This window comes from Falco peregrinus, chromosome 4 (assembly GCF_023634155.1).
Source record: "Falco peregrinus isolate bFalPer1 chromosome 4, bFalPer1.pri, whole genome shotgun sequence".
Classification (NCBI taxonomy): Eukaryota; Metazoa; Chordata; class Aves; order Falconiformes; family Falconidae; genus Falco; species Falco peregrinus.
The window spans coordinates 55,158,017-55,178,758 of record NC_073724.1 but is presented as its reverse complement, the minus strand read 5'-3'; the positions used below and the strand labels follow the sequence as shown (position 1 = coordinate 55,178,758).

At 45.9% G+C, this 20,742-nt stretch overlaps 1 protein-coding gene across 2 annotated transcripts; it reads right to left on the bottom strand.

Moving 5' to 3' along the window:
- Positions 1–1,451: 1,451 nt before the first annotated feature.
- Positions 1,452–20,365, bottom strand: ECRG4 (ECRG4 augurin precursor). Of its 2 annotated transcripts, XM_055803136.1 has the most exons (5): positions 20,228–20,365; positions 7,028–7,163; positions 6,268–6,315; positions 3,815–3,972; positions 1,452–1,849 (listed from the first exon to the last, which is right to left on the bottom strand). In XM_055803136.1, exons 1-5 carry the CDS (start codon positions 20,237–20,239, stop codon positions 1,688–1,690), a joined length of 516 nt encoding a protein of 171 aa, XP_055659111.1. In that variant the 5' UTR covers positions 20,240–20,365; the 3' UTR covers positions 1,452–1,687. The 2 variants fall into 2 exon arrangements, with proteins under 2 accessions (XP_055659111.1, XP_005228715.2); XM_005228658.3 differs by lacking the exon at positions 20,228–20,365 and having other exon boundaries at positions 7,028–7,437.
- Positions 20,366–20,742: the final 377 nt, after the last annotated feature.

The window sequence follows — 20,742 nt, the reverse complement described above, 5'->3', positions numbered from 1 at the left end:
TCAAACTGATTAAACTGGCAAGGATTCTGCTGAGAGCAAGTCGTCCAAAACCCAGGGGAAAGCTGAGGTTTTGGAGCATGTTGGGCTAGGCATGTATCTGTGCGAGGAGAAGTGACTAACGTGTTTGTTCAACTTGGCTCCCTCGGCAAAGAGCTGTCTCCCTGGAAGTGTTCCTGCAGGGAACTGGATAGTGCTGGGCTGACTCTCCTAGACACCAGTCCATCACGTAGTGGGGGCTTTAAAGGAAAGATTAGGAAATAACACTGAGTTAAGAAAGAAGTGAAGTGTAAAGAATGGTGTTACCGTGATCCATGCTTTGGAAATTTCTTGTAAGCTTTGGATGACGGACAGCTAAAGTATCCACGCTGTCTTCTTGACTGCTACAGTTTGCACTACACGTTTCACCTCTATCCTGATTCTTAGCTCCAGAAGCCATGGAGCAGCCAGCCTTCCTCACCTGCCCCTTCCCAGTCCTCTACGCTTGTCAAGCCCCAGCAGTGCTCTCCCCCATCCAGCTCCTGAAGCCCCTGACAGCTGAGATCCCCCTTCCAGGCTTAGGTCTGCATGAGGAGTTTCTCTGCAGTAACAACAGAGAAGCAGCAACGTGGCTGATGTTGCTGTGGTAGAAAAGTTGGTTGCATTTCAAGGTTCCTAACACACACAACCCCACCAACCAACCCCCTGTTAATCCACTACGCTTCATTAACAAATGCCCAATCTCTGGCATATTTTGGTGCTCAGCCTAATGTGTATAAATTCCAGTTTGAATTGGGGGTAGAGGGAACTGGAGACTGTGTTGGATGCTATCTGACGCTAACTTCATTTCAAATAGCTTAGTTTATTATTTTATTCCCTGTTTTGAGCTGGACTGAAAGCTTGCAGCTAAGTAGAACGGACATAAAGGGGAGTATTCATCAAAGATAACCTTCAGGTTATCGTGCCTGGAAGGGGTTGGGGCCACACACATTAGGTGATCTGCATCTCAGCAGTCACTCCTGATGTCAGGTTCCTGCACTGAGCACTTTCCCTGGAGAATCCTTTCCTTTCACAGGCTCTGCAGGTAGGCGAGCTCCTCTGTGCTGAATTCGGCTTTTATGAACATCTGCATCCTTGCCCCAACAGAACTCTAGGATTGCTGTGTCACGCAAGTTTGGAGGGCTCTGCACAGTAGGTCTAGAAACGGCAGAGGAGGCAATAAGGCAGCGCTTCAATTGAGATGAATGTGTTTTGGGTTTTTTCTTTTTCTCCAAGAATAATTGGATTTATTTGTTGACACAAATCTGAACGAGCAGGCACATCTGAAATGTATTGGCTTACATTATGTATTCTATATACTTAACTAGATGACATAATGTAACTTTGCAACTGATTGTAAGATGCAAATGCAAAAGCCATTTAAAAATTAATCTTTAGTAATACAGTTGGAATGAAACCTGTTACAAACTACTAAGTAATGGCAACCTGTTTATTTTATCAAAAAAGCTTTATTTCTAGAACACTTTATATGTAGTGTACTACTAAGTAGTGATAATTCAAAAAAAAAATGTGGCTTCTTTGAAGACTGGCAGTTCCTTTACTCTTGGTATTTTACATGAATAGAAGGAAAGTAGGGTCATTCTGACTGAGGGAGGACTCGGCCTCGCCCAGCGCAGCCCTATAGGCACCAGCTATAGTATGGTACATGGCACTAGTAATCATCATAGTTGACAGCTGCTCCGTGCCTGAAGGTGTGTGGATTTCGCGGGCCAATTGGTGAATCTTCATCGTAGTGGTGTTGGTAGTATCCACCATAGTATTCATTACGAGCACGCCCTAAGCTCGTCCAGTAGGACATGTCATCTTCAAATTTCTGCCAAAAAAAAAGAAAATACTTGCTTTCCAAGCCTGAAACTTTTCAACCAAGAGAGTGAAACAGAAGTGGTGCAGGAGGGTCCTTTTGTCTCTTTCAGAAATTCAGATTCTTTGCATATTTGTCAAAACAAAGTCTGTAGATCTAAGGGGGTTTGCAACTTGTACCTTCCTTTTCTACGGGATTATCATGGTCCGGAGTGCAGGAATTGCCCTGCCCAGCCCCACCTGGGACCCACCCCTGCACGCTCTGCCCGCTGTAAAATGCTCAAACTGACCGCGCCTGCAACTGAAACACGCGCCAAGCACCTCTAATATTCCCATTACCTCTGCGGTGATGGACTATAAAAACATTTCAATGTTTTGCATTAAAAATCTAAAGGAATGTCTCTCCATTGCCACATGCCTCTAGTCACAGTGTCCCTGACTGTAAAGCAGGTGCAGCAGAGTTCTGCTTTATGCCTGTGATTTTCCACTCCCATCATGCATGGGTGAAAATGAAGGTACAGTACAGCCTTCTAGCTATGGAAATGCAATAAGCACTTCAATTCTGCTCCCAACAGCAGAGGAAAAACAGTGTGCAAGGATATCAAATACTTGCCAAGCCAAAGCCTTTCCATCTGAATGACTCTTTGGAAATATTTTTGGCTGAGATTTGAAAAAAAAGTTTTGCAAAATACATAATGGGCGAGTATGGCCCAAGTCCTTTGCTGGAACAAACAGTTATTTCATTGTTAAAACTGTGTTTTAATACTCGGGAAAACCTACTAAGTGGATTCATTGTATTTCACAACAGGCCTCATTTCAGTTTTTGAAATGGACACAGGAACTCAGAGGAGAATTCATCTTATCTGCATGGCTTGTCCTTATTACTTATTCCTTGGTATTTGCCCCCAGTCTTCAATTTCTGGTGCATAAAACCACTTTTCCTATTTTCCTGTTCCTACTGGGGGAGGGGGTATAGCCATGCTGTTAAAAAGTCATTTTTAGCTGCATAATGTCCAGGAAGATACCAAAAAAAAATGTATTCTTCATTATTTCAGTCCAAGCAAGGGATTATTTTTCTAATTGTTCCAGCTTAGAAAATAAGTGCATTCATCTTCTGAGCAATCCACATAGCATGAAGGTCCAAAATGTACTCCAGCTTGCCTGTGCCAATGCAATCTCATTAAACACATTCATGCAGCTGACAGAAGCCAAGAATTCAACATCTATAACTATTTTTACCTCTTATTAATGTAGAAATTATTCTACATGTGGGACTGCAACTAAATGCACATTTTTTTGCCCTATTTCAGCATCTGTTTAGTAGAGCTTTGTGCAGATCTGAGATCTCCCGATTCCATTCCAGTGTTTTTACAAATTAACTGTTTTTAAAAAATGTATCCTTCTCATTTCAAGAGAGGTTGGCTGCACATTATCAAATGGTTTTCCTTTCACATTTAGAGTCAAGGCACAGCTGCTCGTGCTCGTGATGGTCAGGAGCTGCCCACACCATTGAGGCACACGCATGCATGAGGTACATAATGTTAGTGCAATTTCATTGAAGAATGCCGATCATGACCGGCTTGGTGTGGATCTCTTGGCATATTTAAAAGCAAATTGATTAGGTTGAGGCTGCCAAATTAATATCCTGAAACACGATTGATTGGTTTGGGTCTGGCCACCTGTTTCTCAAAGCAAACTTTATTTAAACATCCATTTGCAATTTATTAAGCTTAAGTTTGGTAGCAGGCAAGAACTCCATGCAGGTTTTTAATGTCATTTTTTTCTATTACAAAAATAATGCAGAAATCTCTAACAGATAACAAAGCTTATATTTCTGTGCAACATTTGCTACTTTAAAAAAAAAGACATTGGAGTGTCTATGAACAGCAGGGCAGCCTCTCCCTGGCTGCCCCCATGGCTGTGCATCCACGCTCGCAGCCGCTCACTCTGAAGCCCTACCAACCCTTGAAATACTCACCGCCTCATCAAATCCCAGGTAGAGGAACTGCTGGTACCACTGCTGTATGTCAGGCTGGCTTCTGTCCCACAGCTGACGCCTCTGGCGTCTCAGGCTGCTTAGGAACTCCTTGGCCGCTGTTTCTTTCACCGACACTTCAGGCTTTGTGTCAGCAGGGGCTGAAATTAATTCCCCCCCAAAAGGCATGCCAGGAAATTTTTAGTCAGCCCGAAGCGTACTGCTTGCAGCAAGTAAGAAAATGTTTCTCGCATCATGCCATCACCTTTGTGCTTGGCAGTGCGATGCGTGTAATAGCAGTAACAGTAATAAACCCAGGAATCATAGATGTAATAGGATTGCTTATCTACTCTCACTCGCTTGGATTTTCAAAAAGCTGTTCTGAGCTCGAAGACAGAAGCTAAGTGAGGAATTTAAATAAATAAACCCAAAGAGCATATACACAATATTTTTGTGCTTTGAGGAGAGAACAGGAAGCTGGCCTCTGTGTGCTGCTGTTGCAGAAATGGGAATGAAGATGAGAGGTAACGTTAAAAAGCCTGAAGAAGCTGGAGAAACACTGCCAACTTATTAGGGTGGAGACACACATAAAAAGATTTTTCAATCTGTTGTGTAAAAACGTGGCTTTTAAATAATGACTGCCACTAAATGCCCTGTATGCCTGAAAATAAAAGCCCATTGGGCTTTCATAGCACACTGTTCAGTGGCTGCATTGGAATGCCCTCAACCTGCCAGACCCAGATGTGCCATCTGGCTTGCCCCATGCCCAATTAGGAGGCAGGCAGTTTGCTGTGGCTGCTAGAGCAGCCACAAAAATTTACATACCTCCGAAAGGTATGGATGTGAGGACTAGCTAGCCCCCTGCCACAGGTGGGAATGATAAAACGTGATGTTTGGTCTTCACAAGACCAAACAAGAAGCATGTGTAGGAGTAGGAGGAATGTTCTTGGCTTCAGAGGGTTCATTGCAATGAGGAACAGGCCAGGAACATGGATGTGGGTCAGGATTTTCAGAGGATGTGAGGGAAGAGGCTGGGACTGATGGGGAAGTCAGGTAGAGATGTGAAAACCATTGAAGTAGGAGCCAGGCGGACTCACAGCGGGAGACAAAGGACTGCAGTGGGAAGGAGGTTTGAGGTAGAAGTGATAGATGTGTTGTCGTAGGAAGAGTGGGAAACAGCAGGCTGCCCTGCAGTGATGAGCTGGAAACTGGTAACTCACTGTGCGCTTGAGCTAGGTGTTTTTGCTGGGGAGGGGGACAGCTGAACAAATGTCATGTGAATGAGCCTTGTGCAAGGGGCGCTGCCAGCAAGGGAGCCAGTGCTGTGTGCTTAGCCTGCTCGCTTTAGCGCACAACTGGAAAAGGGGAGTGAGGCTTGGATTAAGGGGCTGTATGTTGCCTCTATCATCAATTCAAGGCTTTGCAGTTCTTCCTGGTCTAGGTCATGTTGCTTGTGTGCTCCAAAAACCTCTCCCCTTGGGTGGGAGGTGCATCTCACCAGGGGACTTGAACAAACAAGTGGACTGCTGCTGGGGCACAGGGAGAGTTGCTGTTGCAAGTGGTCACTCCTGCCTGCGTGCAAGCACTGCAGAATGGTGAGGTGAGGAACCCACACGTGTGGAAAGCAGCTGTGGATGGGACACCTACTTTAGGGCTGGCAAGAGGTAACGAGTGATGCTGGCTAAAAAACAGTGAGAAGTCAGGCAGGCTTGCATAAAGTGGGAGTCCCTCACAGAGGGTGTAAATCCTCTGCCTCAACCATAGAACAGGCTGAGGGGAGGCAACCAAAACTTCTGGGGTGTTTCAGCCTGCCCCCACATCTGCTGCTGTGCTGCTTGTCCCTAGCCAGCTTCATTTCTACCCCCTTCCCTCAACCAGCAAGCTGTTTGGTGCATCTGCCCACTGGGCCCTTGGCCATCATCTCTCCTGTGCAGAAAGCAGTCTTCCAAGAAGGAAGCACACGTGGGGCCAAGGAACAAAGGGAACAAGTCAAGGCATTGCAGACAAGCCTGGTTTGCACATTTTCTTCTCTGCACCTGAGCCAGCAGTATTTCCATGCATTATAATTCTGTGGAAAAACTTGTGACTTCACAGAATAAACCAGATACACGCCACGTCGGCCACGCATACGCTGGAGAAGGTAGGTACTATACACGGTGCAGAGCAAAAGGCAGGCGTACTGCCTGAGGCTGGGAACGCTGGTTTTCAGAGGGGGCTGTGATAAGCAGAGCCTCCAGCTTGCCAGTACCAAATCCCAAATGGACATGCAGGTGCAGACTTCGTATGCGCAGGGGGGGTTGGCACGATACGTAGCGAGAGGGGCTGTGTGCTACCAGCTTTGAAACGGGTGCTGGTACGCTGCTCCTCTGACTGCCCTCTTAGAGCTGGCAGCTTGGACTGATAGCAATTGGCACAAAGGGAAAACAAGGGAAAGTACTTTGCTGCCTTTTACTTACCTTCTCGTTTCTGAAGCATCAGTTTAAGCTTATTTTCCCTCGGAACATCTGGATGAGCGAAAATAAAACGTGCATTTACTAAGAAGGTAATAACAACAACAAAAAAAGATCATATCTCAAAAAATACTGAAAGTATTTTTGTCATCGCTCCAGCCCAACAGGCAAAACTCTGCAGCAAGTTTCTCCCAGTGCCTGCCTTTGCTCCCGTCCCCACGCTCGAGCAAAACATAGGCTCCGCAGGGGAGCTTCTGACACTGGCATCTTCTCCCCAGCTCTTCTCGGCAAGGCAACCCTGATACTGGCTGTCTTCTCCAACTAAATCATTGTATTTTTCAGCAGAAGACTGCGGCTGGTGCCCGTAGCATGACACAGTGCCCAAGGTGACATAGTAACCCCGGAAAACCCCGGTCACAGAGCTAGAGGCACGCTACAACCGGGCTACCTCCGCGCCGTGCCTCGCAGCCCATCTCATCCCACAGCACATCGGCGCTGCCGTCCTGCCGAAACGCTTTCCCAGAAGGATCCAAGGATTTAGCCAACGGCCGGGCAGTGCAACAGGAGACCTGCAAGCGCTCGGCTGCTCCGAAATGCTTTATTCACTCGAAAACAAGGTTTTAAAAAAAAGATGCTCAACTTGCACAAGCCTTGGCGTGTCGGGGAGCGCTCACCCAGGCTGCTTCCCGCCCCCCAGGACGTTTTCCCTCCCCGCATCCCGCATCCCGCATCCCGCATCCCGGCCCGGGCGCGGGCGCTCACTCACCAGGGGCCGCGCCGAGCAGCGGGAGGAGGAGGAGGAGGAGGAGGAGGAAGGCGGCCCCGGGCAGGGCCCCGCGGGAGCACGGCGGCGGCATGGCGGCGGGGGGCGGCGGGCGGCGCGGCGTGGCGAGGCGACCCACCTGGGCGGGAGGAGACGGAGGGGATGGAGGTGGGGATGGAGATGGAGCCGGAGCAGGAGCAGGAGCCGGAGCGGAGGGACAGGGCGCGCCCGCCCGCCCCACGCCGCGCCCCGGCCCGCCCGGCCCGACGCCACGGGGAGGGGCGCGGGGGCACCCGCAGCGGGAGGGCGAGGACACCGGCGGCCGTGGGCTTCCGCGGGGTTGTGCCCTTTGTGCTTGAACGTGGAGTGCGGTGCGTCCCGCTGGGACGAGGCATCCCCCCTTTCTTTTGGCGTGGCACCGTCTGCCGGCTCCCAGCAGCGCTTTTTTTTGCGCTTTTTTTTTCCTTCTTTTTGTGGTTACACACGATCCAGTGCAACTGGTAAAGAACTTTCAGCAATTCATGCAGGCTTTTCTTACAGAGGAATAATAATAATAAAAAAAAAAAAATGGTAGCAGCATGTCTTTTAATATTTCTCTATATAAAGCCAATTTGCCAGTCACCTGTAAAAGCAGATGGAAATTGTGGGAAAATGAATCCATCAGCCAAAGGGGACTTAGCTCAGGGTCTCTTTTCTTCTCCCTTCCTCCCACCCCCCAAGTCCATGGAAAAACACAATGCATTTTAGTTGATCAGCTTTAAAAAATTACTTGGATTTCTCTTTCTACATATAGACAGGTTTAGCTTATAGTAACACCTCAGAGACCGAAAGCCAAGCTCACAAATGCAAAGTCCTTGCACAGCAGGATCATAACTGCAATGGTGCCTAAACTTACTCTGCCTTTTCCTAAATCAGAGTTAAGCTTCCCTCAGCGAATTCAGCTTCTCTCAGATCCTTCCCCTGCAAATGCAGGAAACATCCCAGATGAAGTCTAGCAAAATCCTTGCCTGGCCTCGGACACAAACCTCTATCTTCCCTCACAGCAGAGACCCACAACGCTCAGGAGAGTTACGGGTGTTTCACCTCCTGCTGAAATTGTGCCAGGGTACGGCAGGGAGCGTGGGGGGATTTAGGGGGAGGCGAGGGGGGGCCCAGCTCTCTCTGTAACCTACTTGTGAGAAATCTGGCAAGCGCAGAGGCCTTGGTTCCTTGATCCAAGGATTGTTTCCAGATTCATTGCAGATGAATATATACATACACACTGTATATACTGTATATATTGTAATTGTATATAAATACATATATTGGTATGTGTGCATATACATACATGCACGTGTATGGCGAGGGAGCTGTGCAGTGGTGTGGCAACTCCCTGCGATGACATGTGGAGCCCATCAGTGCTGTTTTTCAGGCACAGCTAATTTTGGGAGTGTGACAAGACCCTGTGTCTGGCTTTACCATTTGCTGCAAAACACAGAAGCAGCACCAGCACGGGCTGGTCCATCAGTGGTTCCCCAGCCCCAGCCTAAATGTTGCTCCAGGCAACCACTCCTGATTGCTCCATGCATCTTTCCCCTTGTGAAAAAAGTGCTTGGAGCTGCACCCAAAGTCTTTCCCCTGCCTCCCTCCATCCCCCAGCGTTAGCTCAGGCCTCTCTCTGGTCGTCCCAGTTAAATCAGCATCAGCAACAGCTTGTAAAAGGAATGTAGTCGCTCCAGCCAAAACGCCCCTTGCTTTCCACAGGAGCCACGGCTTTGGGAGGGGGGGCAGAGTGGGAGGGAGCAGCGCCTTCCACACCCCTGTGGTGGAAGCATTCCCATAGGAGTCTGAAGTCCCAGCTCAACCCCCACGCAGCTGGGAACCAAACTTAGTTTGTCTGGTTTTCTGTCACTGCTTTTGAGTGGTTTGTCCCTACAGCCCCATGCTTCAAGCGTCAGCAGACTTAACACTGTGTCTTGGAGCAAACACCCCTTCTGAATCAACGCGCTCTTTCATCAGCTTAACGTTGACAGCCTTTTTACTAAAACCACCTGAGGTTTTTGGATAGTTAGTTGCAGAATATAGCTAGGAGGGACAGAAGTGAAGGCTACATGAAACAGCCATGACAATTTATAAAACCAGGGCAATAACTCGTGAATATTTATAGTCTACTGCTATATTGGTAATGGCAAAGGGTGTTTTGTTCAGCTGGTCAGTTTGTAGTGAGCCTTGCATGGAAATGGAGCTCTGCAGAGCTTCAGGTACTTGGTGCCTCTGGGAATATAAAGCACAAACCCTCCTCCGGATACCAAATATACCACTATGACTCAGGAAAGTGCTGAGATAAAATGCTACCTGGTGAAACCCAGAGAATGGATTGACTCAAGTACAAGGTTATTGTTGAAAATCATTGCTCTAGTGGTGGAAGAAGCAGATGACAGAAGAATATAATGCTCAGGGTTAAACTGAGTGCAGTATCTTTCCTGAAGAGGTCACCTTCCCAGTTCAGGGGACAGAAGATTCTGACAAAAAGTAAAGAAGTTGTGTAAAAATATAACACCACTTCTTTTCAAAGGCAGTGGTAAATGGTGACTGGTGTTTTTTCCAGTAGCAATCTTTATTTCTGTTCCAGGTTGCTTTAAGTACTAAGGCAGTGTTGCCCTGGTGTTGTAGTAAGACACATTTTTTTCTGCTGAGCTTGCGACTGCTGCATCATTATTAGAAGTATTTACCTTCAAGTGAGCATCTATGTTTATTGACACACCTGCAGTACCCCTTTCTGCTATTTGCCATGTAAAACTACAGCTGCTGTGCATGCAACCTGGAGACTGCAATGTTTTCCTCTGATCTCTCAATCAGCAGTGACGTTGCTCTCTTTAAAACACCCCTTTCTTCAGCATGGAGGAGTTTAAGGCTTGTCTTAGGGCTTAGTTTGCCTCCACTGGATGCCAAGGTTGGGAGCTGTCTGCTGGCGTGGCTGTGCATCATCCCCAAGTGCTCTAGGTAAGCAAGCCTGTGCTAATGACATCATTCAGGTAAATGTCTTTCATCACCATTGGTGACAACAGTAGACTCTTGGAGTTGAAACTTTGTTGAAAGATGTTAATTAATGTCATCAGCAGGACTGTTCCCCAGAACGGTGTAAAACTCCATCAAGCCCCCTAGCATAATAGGGACCACTAACCGGAGGGATGCTCACAGCAGGATAGTGGGATGGAGCTGGCAGGTTTTGTCACTTCCTCAGCATGGAGCTGGACTATGGACTATGATCTCGCAAGCCTGAGGCAGAAATTTGGGAGCGATCCAACAGAAAGCCACTCTGAGCCTGACCTTGAGAAACAACGGGCAGAAGCCAGGCAAAGAGCTCACTGGAGCCAGAGAAATCCCAATTGCTGAGCCTACTGCCGGCCAGTGCTGTCTTTGGAGCCTGCAGCTCTGCAGTTCGCGGCACGTTTGGTGACCACTCGGGCAACCCCGTTTCATCTGTGTGATCTCTGAGTTTACACCTAGTGGTTTTAAGCCTAGTGGCTTCTACAAATGCCTAAAGTGGTGTGGGCATGCATGGCTGTTTAACTGATCTGACCTAAACGGAGGGAGAGGGGGAGGGGAATCTGCCTCCAAGCATCACTGAATTTTTGAGTGTTTGAATTTTTTGATTATTATTGCACATTATGCATAAAACTTAATATAGAGAGAATCCTGAATAGCAAAGAGACACTTCTGCTTTTGCATCTCACCACAGTAGCTGTTGAGATAACTGTGTTGCATTCATTAAAATGTAAGAGATAGTATCAGTAATGGCCATTCAAAGATATTCAGCAGTTCAAAGCACAAAAAATTGTACTGAAAAGATTTATCTTGCTTTCTTTCCTTCTTCCTTTATTAGGTCTCATGTTTTCAGGCCTTTCAACACAATAATGTTCTTAAATACGATGTAGATTAAATGAGTATATAATCACAGGACTCCCAAAGCTGGATTCCCAATGAAAAAAAACCCCACCACATATAATGAGACATGATAAACTAGTGAGACCTGGCATCAGCATAACTTGGTAGGCAAACAGATAAGTTGGAAAGTGGCCAGGGACTGCAGGAGATGACCCTTCATCTTTTGCAAAGAAGAGCCATGAAGTTTTTAACGATCCACTAAAATGACACACTTGATCAAGAATATGGCAGCGTTGAACAGTGCTCCCAACGCTCAGGAAATTATTATTTTCTGCTAATGAGGTTTTTACAAAACTTCCCGGTTATATTGGCCTGGTCACTTGCCTTAGGACAGAGGCATTTGGCACTCCAGATTGTTTTCTGCAGCCTGTTCCAAGAAACCGCAGGAGTCATGTTTTCATTCCAAACAGAAGGAAGAACATTTAAGTCATCAGTCAGTTCTTTCCAAAACATTTTGAGTTCCATACTTCTGCTTTCACTGCTCCAGAGTCCTCCTGATAATGGTAGGACTATCCCCAAGTCCCAGGACAAACACCTTTGCTTTAGGGAAAATTTTATTTGTTGCTGGCTATGAGTCTCGTTGGCCCTGACACATGGTTTGAGACACCTTTCATCCATTGCATCTCAACTGGGTGCACCATTACTTTGGTCCATGTTATTAAGAATTATTAGTGTTTATATTTTCCATAGAAAATAGCTTAAAAGACAGTCTTTCTTTTTTCTCCTTGTGCTTGGTTACTGCTGATACTTTTTGCAGCTTCTGGCGGACGCTGTCAGACAAGAAATGGTGTCTGTTACTCTGTCCGTCTCCCTCCCTTCACTCACTGAGGGTACTTTGCTGCCCTCACTACAGAATTAACCTTATGGCTCTTGTGATAAGAGCGTGAGGAGCAGATTAGTTCGGCAATGTTATCTGATCACAGCTGCTACCTTTCTGCAGAGCTATTGATTTATTTACCAAAATCATTCTCTCTCTAAGAAATCCTTCTCCTTTTTCTTTTCCACTGCCTCCAGTATATTTTTAGGATAAACCTGGAAGTATATACCAAGTCTGCAAGTCAGATCTAACAGGAAGAGAGATGGAGAAGGACTGTAGTGCATTACGTGTCTTTTTACCACAGCCTGATTTCATTCAAATCACATTCTTTTACTGCTGTCTCTTGGGACTCTTCTTTCCATGCTTCGAAACATTTTTAATGAACTCTTATTTCTGACCTATTTTTGTGGTTTTTTTACTCTCTTATTTTAGCATTCCCATCCAGAATGCATGCACACCCTTAAAAAAAAACCACAAACACCTAAAAACCACAACAAAAACCCCACCCAACAAACAGGCTGCAACTATTCATAGGTATGATATCATAGTAAATGCAAAATCCCCAAAAATTAAATTTAGTGATTTGGGTTTAGCATCCCTTTTCTACACATTAATGCTGTCTTAATGGTTCGTACACATTTCTGTTCTTTCTCCAAAACTCTGGGCTTACACATGGGGTGGATGTTATTCATACAATAAAAAAAGCTATCTGACCTTGTGCTACATTGTGTCATCAGTGACCATGTGCTGTTTGCAGTGATCAAGCCCTTCCCTGAAGAGTGTCCCATACCGCTGCCAGCTGCCCTGTCACAGCTGCCGTGGTTTCCCCATCTTCTCAGGCCCCCAACTAAATCCTCATCACAAAAGTACTATTTCCTGCCTTGTCCTTCACCAGAAAGCCAGTGTGGGGATGCAGCACCATCACATCAGCAACTGCAAAACCAGGGGAAGCTGCAAGGAGTTTCTTGCAAGCCCAGCCACCTTCAAACACTTGGGTACCTTCATCATGGCTAGAGCAATATGCCTGCCTGCACCACCTGCAGCCCTAAAACCCTTTGCAGAACAGCTCACACGAGTCTCTTCGTTTGTAAAGAGCGTCACCAGAGGAGCCAGCCTTTCCAATGCACAGTTCAGTACCTTATGATGAATCCAGCACAAACTGGAGAATGGCTGGAAACCAGATTGTGCTTCCCGAGGTAGCTGCCTTACCCTTAAGAGCTTAAGTCAACGTGGTGACTTGCTACCATGAAGATGGGGAAGTCTCTCTGCCCCCTGCTCCCTCATCCTTCCCTCTTACCAGCACTGGCTCTAGGACTTTTTGGAGCCAATTCAGTTTGTTACAAAAGCAGAGCCAGTTCACTTTTGCTGCGTTAGTTGTCTTCAGGACTAGTGAGGTGTGTGATGGCTCAGGTAGGTGGTTTGCAAGAGCTGTGTGGTTTGCAAGGAAGAAGGCTGTGGGAGAGTATGGCCAGAAGTGAGAATGGGGTAAAACGGGTGAAACAGAATTTCTTCTTGTTCTTGCTGGAGGAGGCTATTACATCTACCACACCCTGAGGAACAGCCGGGGGTTGGGCCCACTTGGTGCTCAGTAAGCACTGTCCCCAGAGCAGGTCAGTACAGAGACAGGAGTGAACTGAATCCACACTGAACCCATTGCAGCACTGCGGTTGGGTCGCTTCCTCCTCCTGTCTTGTGTTTGAGGCTTTAGCAATGTCTAAAACTGGTCCCTGCAGGCCAAATCGGTGTCTTCATGATCCCTTAGTGCCTGTTGCACTTGGGCATGCTCCAGAGTGGATTTCTGCCTGTGCAGCAAAGTTTACGAGCAGAAAAGTTTGCTTGCTGAAGAGCAAAGGGCTTGATACAGGGACGGGTTAGCTCTGCCTAAGGTTTCGCTCCCTGTGCCTCAGTCCCCTCAGCCCCAGCAGCAGCGCAACTGTTGCTGGGGTGGCAGGGCAAGCCCCACGCACCGCCACTGCAACCTCACCAGCGTGTATGTAAGCCTCAGAGACCTGCAGGGACACAATGCAAGCCTATCTAGCATGTGCTATTTTTTAAAATTTGAAATAGGACAAAGTGGTTGCATTTTTTCACAGGGATAGAAATGGGATGCATCCCAGACAGCTGCTGCCACGCCTTGTGCAGTTTGAAGACCCTGTTTTAAAGCATGGGAGCTGGAGCACTGCTTGAAGCCTGCCAGGCATTTTTAGCGTGAACAAAACAACCTGCTTTCCCTGACCTGCCTTCTCAGGCAGGTAGGAATCACATGGGCTGAACCTTTCAGCAGCACCGCCAGCCTGCCTGAGGCAGGCCCCCAGCACACAAAATGTCTGCCCAAGCGGTCAAAACACAGCAAAGTCATCCGCAGCGGAGAGCGGGCGATTGCTCTCTCCGCGGGTGGAACACCAGCCTTTGGGAGCCTTAATAAGAGGCAGAGCATCCCAGCTTGGAGCATGACTCTCAGGTTATCAGAGCAGAAACCTCCCTTGTCTTCCTGATGTTATCACGTGTGACCTTACACCTCTCTTGATCTGCTTCGTGGCTGCTCCCGCTGGCTCTGCATTATATCTGTGCTTTGCAGTTTCACCAGTGCCCTACCTAAGCCCTGCCTGTGAACAAGCCTGTGCCTCTGTTCATCCAACGCTGGATTACCTTGCTGATTTACAGTTCGGTTTGTTTCCAGGAGAATGCACTTTCTGTAGTCTCTCCATGCTGCTGCTGAGTAAAAAAGATCATGGCATCTTTAATATTCCTGCATGAAGCCCTGCTGCACCCAGCTGTCCTTGGATGCCAGCGACTGCACAGTGAGGGTATGGAAATTGGAGGGGAGATTTTTTTACCTGTTGTGATCATTTAGGCATCTGTCCTGCAAGTATTCATGCACACAAGTATTTTTAATCATAGGAGCCCTATGGAATCCCATAGAGATTAAATCCCGGTCTGCTGCTGCTATATGCCTGGATCTCACAGAATGCCATCATACAGGAACGTGGCTCCCCTGGAAAGTCAGGCATTTCATCCCTGGCTCTTTGCTCTCCTCGAGTTCAGTGTTCAGTGGAGGAAAATGCTGCTGAGCGCTGTTCCCAAAGGCCGGCACGGGGCCTGACCCAGGCCACCACAGGGCCCATCAGCTGTCTGTGCTAATAGGGCTGCACAACTGAGCTCAGGCTGGCTCTCCTTCACCCAAGCAAAAGAAACTGCCCACATTTGTTGATGCAGACAGGCCTCTGAAGTCCCTGCAAGCTCCTCTAGGCATTGGCGTAAGTGCTTGTATGCCCCAGAGTTCTTGCCACTGGGGATGGCTGTGGCACAGAGGAACTAATACGCTGCTGTCCGTCTCCAGCACACTGTGTCCTCTCCACCAGAAATGTCCTGGTGGGCAAGACAGCCCTGCTTTGGGCCGGATCACTCTGTTTTGGGCCAGACCAGTTATATACTTCAACCAGAAAGCTAATGTACTTCAGAAACAGGAATTCGGAGGCTGTAGTTCTTCAAGACGGGGTGAGCAATTTAATCACTTACTTCTACCAAAACCAGCACAAAAGTCTTTTGCCTCCTCCTTCCTCAAAATCTGCCATTACAAACCCTTGTGTTCAAGGGTTTTAAAAAAAAAAGACTACTGAAGTGATTTTTGCTTTAAAGAACATTTTACTTGTTTAACATTTTGTCACACCCTGCACTGCAGGTCTGTGGTACTCTTACTAAGTGAAGGATGGTGACTGCCATCCTATTAGATAAAGTTACCACCTAATGATCACAATGGAAAGATGCTTTCATCTACTAATTACCAGTAATGAGGCAGTGGCTGTAAGTCTAATACATATTAGCTGAACATTAATTATTGTTACCAGAGTAACAGCACAGTGATGTGACACTGATCTCTTTCTCTCCCATGCGTGTCCAGGTCAGTGTTTAGCCATACAGCAGTGAGTAAACATGCAGACAAGCTCTCCCATGCGTGTCCAGGTCAGTGTTTAGCCATACAGCAGTGAGTAAACATGCAGACAAGCCTTTGAGGACTTCGTCATAGAATCGTTTAAGTTAGAAAAGACCTTTAAGATCAAGTCCAACCGATAACCCAGGACTGCCTTACAGATATGTACCTTACAGAAACAGTACAAGCACAGTAATGACTGTATGATCAGTCATTACTGATGAATGTATGTCATGATCAGGAGAGGCCATGCAGTTGTATTAGATGATTAGTTATTTTCACTCAAGTAATAACTAGGTTAAAAACATCTTCTTAAAAATGGTCATTTAAATTTTTATTTTTCACATTGATCAACGCAGATGCAGGGACAGCATGTAACTTGCAATATAACTTTGCTGTTGGTAATCACTTGTTTATCAGAGACAGTAAGATCGTAGAATCATAGAACCATTTAGGCTGGGAAAGACCTTTAAGATCATCAGATCCAACTGCAAACCCAACACTGCCAAGTCCACCACTAAACCTGGTCCCTAAGTGCCACATCTACACGTCTGTTAAACACCACTCAGGGATGGTGACTCCACCAATTCCCTGGGCAGCAGGGAGGAGATAGGAGCAGATGGGAGACTTGTTGCTTTTTTTTTTCAATGAAGAGAAAACTGGGGGAGCAGAAGTGAGTCATACTTGGAAGCACGCAGTACCTGACATGGGAACACATTTTTCAGAGACTTGGCCTGGCTTGCCACTAAGCAAATTTTAGGCACCTGGACAAGAAGAATGCTGGTCCTGTTGATTCAAATGCAACACTTGTCCTTGGGTTTAGCAAAGTCAACACTTTCCCCTTGATCATTTTTATCATGGGGTTTGGGTTGGCCGTTTCACGAGAAATAGTGTGAAACACACACACAGACACAAAAAAAAAAAAAAAAAAAAAAAAAAAGGACCAGTATAACCAGATCACTAAATCATTACAAAGCCATTAAATATGCCAATGGAAAAACTTTTCCATAGACTAATCTTACATGACTTACTTAAACCATACTGAAATGTTTAGACCAAGGAAAGGAATACATGGAAAAAAGAGGAGAAACATACAGCAGAAAGAAAAGAGAAATGCATAGTGAAGAGAAGGCTTTTTATCTGAAAAAAAGGAGCATATGTTGTAAGGTATATATTTTAGTAAAGAAGCCAAAATGCTCCAATCTCTACTACTGTCACCATTCCTATACAGTTCCCATCAAACCTACAGTCTCAATATGTGAAACAATCAATCAGTGTCCCCTAGCCATGGAGAGATCCCATTGCCCAAGGCACAGACTGATTTCCCTGCCAGCGCACAGGCAACTCCAGGCTAGCCTTAAAAAAGAAACAGAGTAAAACAAAGGCTGACAGAATACCTTCATTTTGGTTTCATTATGGACACATTCCACCTCTTCCTATTTCATCAGAGGTTCCTCTCCCATATTCATCTCTGGTTTCCACTTAAAAATCACTTATTTTCATTTAAAAATGAGCTCTGACACACAGAGAACTAAACTGTTATATGTAAATAAACAATACAAACCAGTAATGTTATTCAAAGATCTAAGCACATTCTCTGCATAGCAATATATTGGAAAATGTATCTGCCTTTTCCCTTTCCAGACTATGTAAGCAGCTTCAGGAATAAATTATCCAAAACGATCTGAGTCTGAGTTTGTGACATGAACAATTACAGTTATGAAACATGTATATTTTGTTTACTGGTATTTTAATTCTGTGCACGGACAATGCATGTGCAAGTAGCAGAGCAGCCTCCCTTCTGGAGTGCTCATAAGCTAATTGGTGGTGTACTGGGCTCAGAGTCTCTCTTCTGAGGGAAAATATCAGATGGAAGTTAACAAGCGGATGGAAGGTATAAGAAGTTTTTCTTGGACAACACTGGAACAAGGCTTGTCATGAATTATGTGGATCTTTCTGAATCAAGGGGATATTTTTCTTTCTTGCTAAAAGACAGTCTCTGTCACAAGTACTCTTCTTGAAGCTGAAACATGAGTTTATACAAGGATGTCAGAGGATCTGAATTATGCAGGTGGTCAGCCCAGAGTGATGTCTTCTAGCCTTAAAATCAATACATCTCTCTCGATTGTGAAAGGAAGGAAAAGACAGGTGGTAGCATAGAGTTTGTACATTTACAAATCACCCATGAAATTGATTGCTCCGAATTTGTACAAAAATGTCAGCTGAAGCCAACTTTCTTTCAACCTAAATGTTATCATTTTCCCATCAATTGCATGGCAGTGGCTTCAGGCAATATCTGAAAAAGAACAATGGTTGATGACAGTGCTACAAGGAGCAGAGGGGCTGCAGGTAAGCAGCAGGGCAGGCAAAGAGTGGTAGCATAACAGATTGGAAAGACCAAGGGGTGAGAGTGGGACCTGATTCTGCAAGGCATTGACAAATTACATTTACTCCCAGAAGTTAGACTTGTGCTTGTGCATCCTCCTGCTGAGGATGAAAGCTGTGTGGCAAGTGGTAAGAATATTCTTTGCAAACACAGCCTTCACTAAGCACGGTAAAAAAGATGTGCATTTTCCCATCGCTACATTGAGACCCAACCATCAGACTGGCTGACTGGCATAGGGACAGACTGATATAAGGGTTTATCTTTCCTACAGATGAAAATCCAGGTTTGATCCACACTTTGTTAACTGTTCGGTTCCAAAGACTTCAGTGTCTTTTCTCAGTGATGACACTTGGTGATCAATATTGTCAGGGGCCATTGACACAGCCTTAAAGGCACCCCATCTGTGTCTATCATCAGCGAGCTCCTCATCTCCATATATCCACATTAGCATTCACAGAGAATGAAGCTGTATTAAAAAAAGATATTGAATATGAGACCTCTAAATAATATCTAAATGGATTTATTACAGAGTGTCAGTGTGTTGCAACATCCAAATGAACATTCGGGAAAGAAGCCCTAGAAAAGATCAGAGCCTGCACAGTTTCTTTCAGACAACCCTTCTGTACATCATTAAGTCTTGCCTATAGTAAGTCAGGCCAAATACAGCATGCAAATAATTCTGTATTTCAGCCTGTGCTAAATAAATGTTTTTTCTTTTTGTTTTTTAATGACAGATGCTCCCCTTGAATCTTCATGCACTAGCATAGGTCATTCTACTGTCACCTTAAAATTCTGCATGTGTACATGAATGCAGGTAAATAAACTGTAATGGTAACATGCAGACAAGTTAATAGACCTTTGCATGCCAGGTTTTTTTATAACACTGTCTGTCCACCACCGTTCCCTACACTTTTTAAGGGACGATGTTCTTTTACCCTACCCTTATATTAGGAACCTCCCTAAATCAGATAGATTCCTAAAAATGCCCAGAGTGAGACTTATTCAGGAGAGCTCTCCTCTCTGTCAGGCATTTGTTTGACACCAGGAATATAGCCTGGCCTAAAACAAGACCTTGGCAGGTCTTGGAAAGGGTTCAGTTCAAAGAATTTAGAAGTCCATTCTTGGTTTAACCATGTGCCTCCAAACAGCAAACATAAAGCAGGCCGCCTTGCGTCAGGCCCCCCTGCCCAGCCTGCCAGCACAGCATTTTCCTGCACAGCTGTGTTCGTCAAGGATGTGGTGAATTGTCACTTCTGACCATTTTAATCAGTAAAACAGGAGGGATGCTGCGGCTGGGCTGGGACACACATGCTCTGAGGGCACTGCAGCTGCAACTGCATTACTTTGCATTGCTGGCAAAGTACGCCTTTTGCAGATCTGGCTTAAGTCCTCAGGCTACCTGGACTATGAGCTGGTTAAAACCAGTCTTAGGAGAGGGGCGAAGCCTAGCCTTGACAAACATACTGACTCACAATCAGATCTGAGGATTAAAAGTATACTGTGGCTGCTGCCTTCTGCTTGCTTTCAGGAATCACAGTGAAGCTGAGCTTCTCGATTGTCAAGCTTGTTTTTGTTAAAAATACTTTCCCTTTATTCCCCAAACATGGCATTCTTAATTGCACCTATAAATTACTTCTTCAGTCCTTTTTCAGCACGAAAGGCAAGTTTTGAAACGGAATCTGGCAAATCTACAAAAGTGCATAAACTGTAATGCATCTGTGTTACAAACTGCAGCTTTCATTAAAGTAGTGATTTTTAGTTGTTTCCACGTTGGTCAGCTGCAATAAAGAGAAAATTAAGAAACAAACAATAGCATTACCAGAGACTGCTAATATCCCTCTGTGTCCACTCACTTCTGATATTTTCAGCCATTTCCTCCACTGTGGAGTGTGCATTCACATCCCTGTGCTTGTACACACACACACACACACACGTGCACAGATGAACAAAGAGTATCCGTCCAGGAAGGAAAATACCCTGCACGATGCTACAGACCACGGAAGGCTAAAATATTTCTTCACGACACCCCGCAGTTGTTGTCAGGGCAGGAGTAAGATGTCACAATATTTTTTACTAAAAAACACTGACATGTTTTAGACATTCCTCCCCTTCTTCCAGCAAATAAATATTTTATCAGTTTACCTTTAAAATCATATGCTTCCTGTCTCCTTCCCAAATGCCTGGCCAGAAGAAATGACCTTTCCTGCCACAGAACAAGTTTCTCTTTATTTCAGCATGTCTTGCGTCCTGCAAACAGGGCACGAAGCAACCAAGGCTGCGAGTGCGGGAGCCACAGGACTGCTGGGGATGCTGGGCGTGAAAGGCGCATTTATTCTGCCTCTCCTGAATCCCAGCCCCTCAGCTGCAGGCATCTGCTGAGTGCTTCTTGGACCAAGTGTGGAGAATCACATTTCTGCTTAATCAGGTGGCTGACTGGAGAAAGATGATTGCAAGCAGATGTACCCATGTTCTCATGCGAAAGGAATTTGGGCTTTTGTGTCAGCTGTATGATGAGCGACCAGCTCTGGGCAGTATTTGAGTGCTCTTTAATTTCTTGCAGGTGCTGGGAGCCAGTACACACTGGTGCAGCAGAGCTGGGACCCAATGTGCAGGAGGTACCTGGAGAGATGGTGCACCCAGGGTCAGCAGGAGGGCCA

Bases quoted from the DNA above. Each gene is read 5' to 3' on its own strand.
- ECRG4 (XM_055803136.1), bottom strand. The intron at 3,973-6,267 runs GTAAGTAAAAGG...AATTAATTTCAG, and splicing joins GATGCTTCAGAAACGAGAAG to CCCCTGCTGACACAAAGCCT. The intron at 1,850-3,814 runs GTGAGTATTTCA...TTTTTTTGGCAG, and splicing joins ACCTGGGATTTGATGAGGCG to AAATTTGAAGATGACATGTC.